This window comes from Apaloderma vittatum, unplaced genomic scaffold, assembly GCF_000703405.1.
Source record: "Apaloderma vittatum isolate BGI_N311 unplaced genomic scaffold, ASM70340v1 scaffold14598, whole genome shotgun sequence".
Classification (NCBI taxonomy): Eukaryota; Metazoa; Chordata; class Aves; order Trogoniformes; family Trogonidae; genus Apaloderma; species Apaloderma vittatum.
In genome coordinates, this window is record NW_009731363.1 from 97,004 (window position 1) to 109,359 (window position 12,356).

Here is a 12,356-nt window from a genome sequence, read left to right on the forward strand (position 1 = left end):
CACTTGATATGCTTTCCACAATCTCAGATAAAATCACAAGACTTTCATGTATTTGCCAAAATAGTTTCTGTAAAAAGCTTTATTTAAAGTAATGAACAGCTCAGGGGTGGATTGGGGGAAGTGATGTTAACTGGTACGGTTTTAGCTAAAGGAGGAAAGTAGAAGTGACTAGTTTTAAGTAATCTTTCAGGTTTTTTGGACTTTGGGCTATTAAATACAGCCATTATTAGTAAATCAGAATGATGTGAAACTGTTGGAGTCGGTCCAGAGGAGGGCCACAAAGATGACCAAAGGGCTGAAGCACCTCTCCTACAAGGGCAGGCTGAGAGGGTTGGGGTTGTTCAGCCTGGAGAAGAGAAGGCTCTGGGGAGACCTTACAGCAGCCTTCCAGTGCCTGAAGGGGGCTACAGGAAAGCTGGGCAGGGATTCTTTATCAAGGCATATAGTGATAGGACAAGGGGCAATGGTTTTAACCTAGAGCAGGGTGTATTTAGATCAGACATTCTTTACTATGAGGGTGGTGAAACACTGGCACAGGTTTCCCACAGAGGTGGTGGAGGCCTCATCCCTGGAGGCATTCAAGGTCAGGCTGGATGGGGCTCTGAGCTGTCCCTGCTCACTGCAAGGGGGTTGGACTAGGTGACATTTAAAGGTCTCTTCCAGTCAAATACATTCTATGATTCTGTTCGGTCCCCATTGTTGCCTGATCTAGTCGAGAGGTGGTGTCCCTGGAGGCGAGCAGGCTGGATTAAAATGATCTCTAAGGTCACTTCCAGCTTAGGCCATTCTATGATTCTATGATTCTATGATTCTATGATTCTCTGTTATTCATGATTCTCAGCTATTTTCTGTTAAACTGCTTTTAATACACCAATGCAAGAAAAACATGAATTGATTTGCAATTAATAACCATGAAATAGAAAAATATTTGTCAAATTATTCATTGTACTTTGTCACGTGTTTCTTAATCTTGGATAAATGCTTTTAAAATGAAGGTAGAAATGTAACTAATGCAACATGGTAAGCTTATTTGCTGTTTTAAGATTTTCTGAGAAGTTATCAAAACTCAAATTACTATAGAAATTGCTGTATACTGTGGTAATGTTATTATTGCATATTTTAAGTTCCATTATGGAAATAGAAGCTTTATCTACAGAGCTGTGTAAAAACAGCTGAAATATCTTATACAGCTCTATTTGCCTGGGAGAAGTTGTTTACCAAACAGGTATAAAAGCAGATACTGTGGCATAATGCACTTAATGGAAATTAAACTGAAAAGAATAATATTGGCAGAATCCCGGTTAACTGAAAATTACTTTGGGGAAAGACTGTGGAAGTCATCATGAAAAAAAGAACAGAGATTCTGAAATTCAAAGTTGGATCTGGATATAAACAGAGATCTTATTTTTCATTGTAGAATGTTAAGATGACCAGGATGTCTGTAATCACAAGAGAGTTTATTGCATCATGAAGGGATTAGAAAAGAAAGAACTAGATATGGTCTAGAAATGGCAACCAACAGATCTCTCTAGTAAACAGTCAATGAATCAACAAAAGGTGATCTTATTTTAAAGTAACTTCTACCCTGGAGTCACTTAAGCATAGAGAAACAAAACTAGTTTTAAATTAGCCAAGCTTAAGTTCTTGCAACACTTTCTCTGCAGTGGCATCAACTCAAAATGCATTAGAAATTTCACCCAAGAAGGTAAGTATAAAAAATTAAAACCAATAGAAATAAAGCTAAGCCATATGGTCATCTACAATGTTGTGACCTTAATGTTCTTACTACTTGCTCAAATATACTTAAAAATACACACTGACCAAAGTTTTGAGTTTTAAAAAGATAAATTTTGAAAAGTTACAGTAAAATAGGAAAGGTAGCTTTACCAAAGTTAGCCTATTCCAGAATATTCCAATTGTAGGAAAACTAGCATATGTCAAAATTAAATACAGCATTTAAATATATAAAAAATCACTATAAAGTTCTATTTTTAATGTCTATTTTCCACTTGATTTCACTGAAAAAGAAAATATTTTACTGGATATTTGAAGGATTCTCAAGTATTAGTTTTATAGCTGATCTCATAATTTCACAAGTGATCTTGGTACTAATACTAATGAAACCTCTTGCAGACACAATATTATAGAGGAAGAAAAATATGCACAAGTAGAGTACAATAAATGGTCAAGGCCTCAAATTTCAAAGAACATGAACTTGCACTTCAGGGTTGTATCTCATGATATTGAAGGGATGGAAAAAGATAATTTCAATTTCACTTATCTTGCTTTCTTTCCACTCTTAAAGGCTTGCACTGAAAAGCAGCACATTCCCTGCCCAATAGATATACATCAGTGAAAAAGTGTAATGTTGAACACAGCAAGACCACAAGCACTGATAAGACAAAGCCACACGAAAGGAAGATGTTATTACGGTATGCACCAATAGACATATTCTTGTAGAGATCACAAAAGAATGGCCAAAGCACGGATGGGACCCTATCTAGAATATGTTTCCTTGTCTAGTCACCAGCTCAGAGAGAACTGATATGAGAAGAAAATCCAAAGAAAATGGAAAGGGAACAAAGACACAAATTTATAAAGGAAAACACAGAATTTTGATTTTTGTAATGAAAAAAAAATAAATACAGTAGATTGTGAATGGATATAAATGAGCTATTTATCTGCAAAGAACAGATAAAATATTTAAAAGACATGACAATCTGAATACCAGAATACCATATTAAATGGGAATACAAAGAACGATAAAAAACAAATTCAGTGTTGAAGCTGGAAGGTTTCTTGCCATCAGAAGGATGAAATTAGCACGCATCAGTTTTCCCTAATAGGAGGAGTAGTAGACTTCGGCTTGAACAGTTTCATAACAGTGTTACAATCTAGCCTGGGAGATACCTGCATATGGAGGAGTGAGGGATCCCCATCACAGTTAACCTGAGCAGGCGCAAGCCTGCACTGGGCTGGGCTGTGTGTCCAGCAAGGTTTTCAGCATATGTTGTGCTGCATGTCCCCCTTGGCCGAAGGATAAATACAAGAAAATTGCCTGGAGGCATCTCCCACTGGCAACTGCACCACATGTGTAGCCTTGCCTTTAACAGCGCAGCAGGAAGTTTCAGTGTGAATATCCTGTCTGTTTGATGGTAGAAATAATGAATACAGTTGATTTTCTATAAGAAAATGCTAGAATAACTTGAATGACCAAAATGGGGTAACCCTATCTATGGATGGGGTCTGCAAAGCCTGCTGACTACAGGCCTGTTTGATGAAGCATAGCTTCTACAGGGATCTAAGATTACCTATATTATTCATACTTTTTTATAGTGCTAGCTCTAATAAATAGCATTTTGAATAATAACTTGCAGAGTGTGAGTGCCTTTCTTACTGGGATCATAAGGGAACTATTTCTTTGCATCTCTTTTGATGCAAAACACAGTTAAACTTGTTCATTACATAAAAGGAGGTATAAGAGTTGTCTGGTCTGCAACTGCAGGGAACTACACCAAAGAGGTGTCTTCAGCTCCACTCCGCTAGCAGACCCATATATGTTCATTCTACTTTAGCGGAATTGCAAAATCTCCTAAATTTGTAAAATCAAAATTGCTGATTCTTGTTATCAACAAGCAAATCTATGTTTTGTATTTTTGCTCTTTGTTGATTGTTTAGTTAATGCATATTGAACAAAAAAATAAAAATTAAAATGCTTGTGCTAAGACATTAATCATCTCAACTAGGCTGCATACCACCTTTCCAGGCTGAGCTTATGGCTCTTATGACCTACAGGTCAAGTATACCATGAAGTTTTCAATAACATGATATAAGAAAAAAGATTGTAATGTTGTGGGGTTTTTGTTTTGGTTTGTTTATTTGCCGTTTTTGGGTTTGTTGTTGTTTTGTTCTGGTTCTTGTTTTTTAAACAGAAGGCAGAGATGTGTGGTAACTATGTCAGCATGATTTGTGTCAGTCTCACTGGAGAAACTGTATATCAAATTTTTTTGTCTTTCTGAACTGACATTTGACAAAATTTACTTTCTTGCCCTGCAGTAATAACGTACAGCCCTACTGTCCAGAGGTGTTCTTTATGAGCCTCAGGAATCTTTCCAAGCTCAATAATTGCATGCAAACAACATTAAGTGGTTATTGAAATCCCTCAGCATTGTTCTTCCAGAAGCAACAAATGGTCATGCAGCATTTGTCTTACATATTTGACGTCTGTGCTGTCTTCAAACCTGGCAATACACAATTCATAAGAAAAAAAAATCTGCACATAGAAGTTTTGTAAAAACTTCTTCAAGATGTGGAAGCAAATATCAATCAACAGCATGGCTTCTTTTGCTTACTTCAATTCTTTCCATCATCACCTGAAAAGTTTTAAATCCTTTCCACACACTGTGGCAGGATTGTATGGTGAAATACTGCTTTATATTCAAATTACATAGTTCTCTGGAACAGCTAAATGCTGCACCACACCATGTAATCAGAATCTGTTTTGTGGTATAGTGTGGCTGTGCAACAGCGCTGAACCTATTAACTACTTCCACGCTGATGACAGACCTCTGACTATTTTGAAAGTACATCAACAATACGCAGTTTGCAGTTACACAATATTAACCAGGAGGCTAATTTATGGGCAGACAAGCTATCACAGGAATTCAGTTCCTTGAAAAGCAAATGAGACAGATAATCTAAGTTCAGTAACTCACAAGTCCCTAACACACAAGTAGGCAGATACGGGTACTGCTGAGGCTGCACAGCCAGTCACGAGTATTCATTCATTCAATTGCCTCTTGCTGTCATTTTGATGAGGTAAACTCGTAACAATCCAGGACACAAAATCCTGCAAAGATACAGCAAGACAGATAGACAAAGATACAGCTACTCTCGGGAGAGAATACAGACCAAGACACACAAAAAAGTCACCAGATCCAAAATATACCTGATCCAAAAATACCTGTTTTTTTTCTCTTTGCTTCCAAGCATTGCAGTAATATGTACCAGCACACCCTTAACACTGAAGAAAGTGTAACAGATCAGAGCTTCAAAGCCAGTTACACAGATTTTGTCACCTGGTGACACCCCTGTGGAAGGGCACTTGTACTATTGTCATGGCATTGGTGCACAGTGCAGGCAGATGGATTTAAAGACAACAGAACTCTCAAGCCATGTTCCTGTATGCTCGGTGTAAGTCAGTGGATAAACTGTAGCGCTGTGGGCTCACTTCTAACACGCAGTCAGCACTGTCTGAAAGAAGGAGAGCTATCCCCCGTGTCAGTCAACACAACTGAACTAGTTCTGCTTCAGAGTAACAGGAGACAAACTGTGTTTGGAAGTGAAACTAATGTGTGCAGGCCTAAAGGCCCTGAATTTCATGCTGTAATCCTTGCTGGTTTTGCCTATCCTGCTTGTGTTAATCTTAAACTATATACACTGTTGTACATTTTAAAGATGTACTTGCTGAAGTCTGCTCGGACTATATTAAAAATAAGTAAGGCCTATTATAGTTTTCAGTGGTTTAGCATAATCCTAATTTTCTTTGTGGCAGATAGAGATTGTGTCTGTTTCCAGTAGCTGAGCTATTTATTTTGCCTTAAATGTCTATGGAAGATGAATCTGGCATCTCCTACGAGATCAGAGAAGGAAAAGCAGGGACCAACATAAGGAACATCATCATAACAGCGCTCTTCAGAAGTACTGAAAAGACTCTTACGAAATGTTTCCAGAGGTTAAAAGGTTTTACCTGTCCAACGTATTTGTAAATGGAACAGCAAATCATATATTATCAACTGTATCCTACCGTCAAGCGTGTCTTTGAGTAACCACGTTATCATTATTGCTCTTGGTGTGGGGCTAGGAACTGAAATACATTGCTTACACCTATGTTATCTGGAAGGTTTTTAGTACATTCCAATTATAGTAATAGAAATTTAAGATGATAATCCTATACTTTGATTCAAAGCAAAACCACATAACTTGCTAAAAACTCCAGAGCATTACACTGTAGAACAAAAATATCAGTTTGCCATTATGTCTCACTCCTCAGTTTTCCTTCTACAGTGCTCCAAACAGACGGTAAAGGAGCAGTGAATTATCAGACACAAATTAATGTTGCTACTGTTGCATCAGCATTAGTTTAACAGTAGTCCAGAAGAAGAAAAAAATCTGGATAGGTGCAAACTATGACTTAACGGCTACAAAAGTGCATTTTGTTAGCCATTCAGTGTCTGAATGCTTAATGCTACATGGTAAGTGAAAGATAACTAATGTGCTGCATTTAAGAATTCTTTGCTCTTTGCATATATGTTGTTATGAACACCATGGCTTTTACCGTTCTGGGAGAAAAAGGGGGAAATATATACAAATGTATATGCTGGGGAAAATTTGACTCAAGTAGTTTCAAAAACATACACAGAAACATTGCTAAGAGCAGATTTTATCCTGCAATCTTAAATGTCAAGACACAGAAGCAAATTGCAAACTCAACAGTTCGACAGTATGAAGACTGGTGCACAGAGCAATAGCCAAAGACATCCATCTAACAGAATCTAACAGTTGTATATAGTTCATGCATCAAATACTTACAAACGTCAGAATAACCCGATTCTACATGAAAGCTAATTCACTGAAGTAAAATTAATCAAGAATTTGGGTTACTACAATTATCTTCCTCATCATAAGCAGATAAAATATTAGAGTTAAGTGCATTATATTGCATCACTTCGTGAAGTAAATCTGCCATTTGTTCAGAAAAAAAATCTAAAATAAAATGCATCGAGACAAACATATTGTATGAATCAAATTACAGTTTTTATGTATCCTCAAGAGAGACACACAAATAGAAAAATTTGAAGAAGCCACATATGCCCCATTTTCGTAGGTAAAATAGGTCTGCATAATTATGTATTTGGCTCTGTAAAAGCTATCTAAAATTAAATTATAAATGGTGTTCTTGTAAGAACGATCCTTTGACTGTCTAAACACTTCCCTATATGGTCTTTTTCAACACCTTACTGTTCTCTGACATGCATCAGTATTTTAAAACCTATTGTCTGTCAACAAACCCTTCTCCTCATTTAAGAAACTTCAAAACAGCTCATTTATTGGGTCACAAACTTAAAACAAAACAAAAGAAATAATCTTACTCTCTTTATCATGAATCTTGCCTCCCCTTAACCTCCCCCTGCAAAGGGAGAAGATGAAAATAAAAAAAATTTAACTGTTCCAACAATGAAGAAGACATTAATTTTTGGAAGACATGCCTTTGAATTACATAAAGAAAATCAATTTTGATCTTATTGCTTTATCAGTCTCCCAAATTCCCCTTGTATCTCTTTTTTTCCATAAATTCCTTATAGCTAAGGTAACCATTATTTGCTGTTTCTCTGAGCATCTTGTAACTCATAAATTCTGTGCTTTAACACAAAAAATCTATTCAGAAAAAGATGGAAGCTCTCTTTTAGCCTTAACTGTGTTAGGAACATATACAGAGAAACATTCCAAATGAATAAAAAGGTTAATTAGGGTTTTAGCCTTATTTTTTTGCTACTTGCCCAGAAACTTATGTTGAATTTCATATACTAAATATGTAATAGAACTTAAAACATTGAAACTTAGATGCTCTGAAACTAATGGATACGTATATTAAAAGAAAACATAATAAATAGGTTTTGTTCTGGGGCCATGTGCTGGAATACAAAACCCAAAAATTTTAGGGCAGAACCCCAAGAAGAAAAGTGCCTGCACAGTTATTTCTTCATACTTATTGAAAACTCTTTTTCAATTTAAACCTAGACTTACTTCTTTGACAATATTATATAGTCATGTGTCAGGGTATTTGGCTCATAGCCTCTGATGTGTTAATAAAAATTACTTAAATGGCAGTGATTGTATCAGTTAGTAAAATATGTATAAAGGAACCCACAGTAGTTTATTCTGCTCATAACTTAGTACACTTTTATCAAAGTCAGCAGAGCTAGCTATGCATTTGTTACAAACAACTACAACTTGGGATTCTTTGCAAACCTCTGTTCAAAAGTGTCATTACACAAAATTTATTTTTATGCGAAGGTTTCCAGTGTTCCAAATATCTTGCTTCCAAACATTTTTCCCAATGTTTTAAGCTGTCAGAAGCAAAAGAAAATTTAGGTAAATGTGATGACAAATAGTTTCCTTTTAGAAATCCTAAATGTGTGTGAGTTTATTTTATCAAGAAAGTCTGATAAAATTCTGACCAAGACACCACGTTAATGTCTCTGAAGAGAAATGACAGAGAAACAGGTGAACAGACACTACATTCTTATAAGTATTGATTCCTTGGGTTGTAGGAAAGGTTGCTGGCTGGGAAAGGCAAACTAAGATGTACAGGAATAACTTTTACAAGATTTAGATTTATCAATGACAAATTGTGGATAATGTATCTACCTGATGAAAATACCAAGACTCAAATATTTCAGCTTATGTCAAATGAAGACATACTGTCCAGAAGCTGCTAGCAAATGTACAACATCTAGTTTTTCTTCTTCATCTTCCCTCATACAATCCCAAACCACTTGACATATTTTGCTATAGGTTATAAACTCTTTGGAATCGGTATGCATATTTTCTAAATTGCTAAGTGGTACTTCCCACAACAAAACTTGCAACTTTGTGACATTTAAGTGCAAATCACATATCTAAATAATAAAAAAAGAAAAGAAAAAGTCCATTTCCACAACATTTTTTAGATTTGCTGCAGCTAAAGCTTTGATCAACCTGTTGACTCCACAGCTCTTGTAACGTACTGATATCTTTCACCACTGCACAAACAAATGTATAAATATCTAAAAGAAGTTGCTGCACTTTAGTATAGAATGTGTATACTGAGAGAATTACAGTACCACTTAAACTTTCAGTCAAAATCATACTATGTATTATATCAATGCTTTCAAATTTTGAAAAAATCATCCCAACAACGAAGTACAGAATAACTGTATTGCTCAAGAACTCACAAAAAAAAGCCCAAAACAAAAAACAACTGCTGCATTTATGAACTAAATCTTGGTCTTCTGACTACTGGCCTAATTCTTTAACAGGAACCCAGAACTTTTTATTAATAAAAAAGTGTAATATTCCAGCTCCATATCATAGCAGGCTTTACTTGAGTGGCTAAAGACAGATTAAAATGCTCAGTTTCTGTTTGAGTTTGAAAACTACAACCACTCATTTAATCTATTTTCAGTAGGGATTTCTACAGCTAAGTATTGATAAAGAGAAATTTAGAAAACCAGTCTCTGATTAATTTGATATTTACCATAGTTTCCCAAATTCACAATTTGTTTCTGCTAAACTTCCAGTATTTTACAAAAATAAGACCCTTTCAAGAGAAAGAAAATAATTATTCACCTGATACAGCCAGCTGAAGTACTCTGGCTAGTGCTGAAGAACAGATCAGCCAAAAGGATCACAGTGCTGGTCTTAAACCCAAACACTCTACTTTTCACACTAGCTCATGCAAATAGAAGGTAAAATAAAAAACATTTTGAGGAAAGCAGACAAAATTTTTGTAGTTCCAGGGAGGCTGCAGAATCATAGAATGGCCTAAGCTGGAAGGGACCTTAGAGATCATTTTAATCCAGCCTCCCTGCTGCCAGGGATGCCACCTCTCAACTAGATCAGGCAACACATGGGGACCGAGAGGGAATCGAACCCATGACCTTAGCGCTGTTAGCGCTACGCTCAACTGACTGAGCTAACCAGCCCCCTAACAAAGGGAAAAAAAATTTCAAGATAAAACTATATCCACCTCCAGAAAGACAAACTAATAAGCTTGTATTATTAGAAATCCAAAAAGTAAGTCTCGTTAGTTTATTAATGAGATATTTGAGTCACACAGTCATACCTTTCTCTGTTGAATTTCAGAGAATGTAGGATAGCTGGTCGCTTCTGTCGGAGATTCCACAAATGAAGTGCATCATCTGCACTTGCACTGACCAAAGCACCCTAGAGCAGACACAAAATATAGCAAAATATATTACTGTTCTGCAGATTCTGTCTTATTGTTAAGTGACCCTCACTGTTAATGATCTACCTGTAGAAAATTATATAGCTTTTAAAAGATGGTTGCTTTCTTCCAGAAAAAAATATATTCTAACATAAGTAATAGTCAACTTGAATTGATCTGGTGAATGTAAATATTTTAAATTAGAATAAGATCAGCCAAAGTTAAATTAGAAGTCTATCAATTTAAAATGCAAGTTATAGCTATATACCAAGTTGATACATGTGAACTGGTGTATTTCCACATAAGCATAGAAATTAACGAAACAGAGAACAGACACCACTTACTTAAAAAGGTGACTGAAAAGGATACAACTAGAGGATAAAGGGATTAGTGCGCACACATACACACAAGCACAATTCAGTAGTCATATGAGGTCAGCATGAAATTCAAAACCAGAACTGTAAAAATAAGACACAGACAAGAAGGTAGGTACAGGTAGCAAGAGGAGAGGACCTAGGAAGAGCTAAGAGATGTAGATAAAAGGAGTATTTATCACAGATCAGAAGTACTCTAAAGACCGGTTCTACTTCTGGTGCCCCCAAAATGGACATCTCCTAAGGTCCAGGGCCTCTTTCTGCCTGGGCAGCTTGAAGTGAACTTATTCTACCTCTTTCCTACTATCTTTTTCCTCAACACAGAACAGTGATGCCAGGTGAAAATGGACTGCAGATGATGCTCTCTGCTGCTGCTGTGGCAGTTTACTACGTTTACATCTCAAATCAGGTTTAGTACAAAGGATCTATCCCTGTGTATTACTATGGCAGAGAGGAACTAGATACTGCCCAAATAGAAGGCAGTGCTTTGTTCTGAGAAAGGGTGAGGATGTAACTGAAAGATCAGTTTATAACAACTATGACTGGCAGATAAACTTTTCTTTTTGCATCTTGGATTTCCTTCCTAATCCTAGCAAGTGTTCTTTTCAATGTTGACATAGGCAAAGGAAATATATGAAGGTAAGACTTCTCTAATACAGTGTAATCCATGCCTTAATTCTCATCTCCCAAAGAATCTGGACCAACGTCAGAGAATCTCTGCCACAAAAATCAAATGAATCCCAGTATTAGGGCTTCTGCTGTTCATCTAATGAAAAGACAAAACACCAATTCAAACCTTGGCCTCCCTGTTTTCATCCCTGCTTTTCTCTAAAAAATTACATGGACTGATTGTTTTGAAAGTTTCAATTCTCTCTTCTCAGTTTCTGTGGTTCAGGTACTTTCTCCAAAAGATGTAGAAAAAAAGAAGTATTTCTTACATTTAAGAAAAGACAACAATAAATCTCTTTCTTTGAGAAGCTCTAAGATCTCCATGCTTAGAAAGAAGACCTGAAACTCTCAAAAGTTTTCTTCCAACATAGGAGAAAATTAATTAAAACTGAACTATAGACTAACTTATAATCTCGCCAGGTTATGAGATTCTAGGAAAAAAACACAGATTTCGATGATCCAGAAAGTCTTCTTGCCTATTACCACCTCCAGAGGTCTTCTGCACAGAGTAAGATATAATCTATCACTGTTTCTTTGCATCATCTAAACCTGACTGCAACAAACCACTTACAAAGACTAAACATCCTGGCTTGACTGATGACCCCTGCAACATTTTTTCCCTGCTTCAAGTAGTAGCATATCCCTAAATATTGAGGGATTTAGCTAATTTATTAATTTCTATTTGAAACAGGACTGTGCAGAATATTTAGTAATTTAATGGACTTTACATCTACCAGCACACATTCCTATACGGACTGCCTTTTGTTTAGTACTTTATACTCATGTGTATGAAAGTAATACTTTTCCAGGTTTGCAGTGTCATAAATAGCCTTCTCAAAGGCTATAAGGTGAATGCCCTCTGGATATATGCCACTTGCTTGTTCACACAATTTGTCAATGTGAAACGTTATATCACTCATTACAATATACAAATTGATTTATTCAACTAAATTTGTACATAAGAATCTGAGCAAGTATGTCCTTACCTCATTGATTAAGAACTGCAGCTGCAGAACTGCAGCACCACTTTCATGTTGGCAGTAGCAATCAACACCAGGCCTGCCCAATCTGTTGCCATCAAAGTCAAGGATTCTAACATTCCTGTTATCACCAGAAGAGGAAAAAAAAACCAAAACTAGCAATTAAACTCTAATTAACCTTTAATTAACCTCAATTCTTCTTGCTTTCTGTAAAACAAAAGATTTCATGCTGACTTTCCACTGTTTTAATTAAAGTACCAACGTCATGAGGCTGAATCACGTGCCACAGAGTGATCTGCTTTTGCCTGGGATTTTTTGCCTGTGAAATAAAGTACATGAATTAAC

The 12,356-nt window shown here is 36.2% G+C and overlaps 1 protein-coding gene across 1 annotated transcript in view; it reads right to left on the reverse strand.

Moving 5' to 3' along the window:
* Nucleotides 1-12,132, reverse strand: part of STXBP5L (syntaxin binding protein 5-like) — a gene marked incomplete at both ends in the record, with an annotated part of 100,797 nt that extends 88,665 nt beyond the window's left edge. Inside the window, 2 exons of the mRNA XM_009875158.1 lie at nucleotides 9,887-9,987; nucleotides 12,018-12,132. Coding sequence (XP_009873460.1) covers nucleotides 9,887-9,987; nucleotides 12,018-12,132 — 216 coding nt within the window. The remainder of the gene's footprint in view (nucleotides 1-9,886; nucleotides 9,988-12,017) is intronic.
* Between the last annotated feature and the right edge of the window lie 224 nt (nucleotides 12,133-12,356).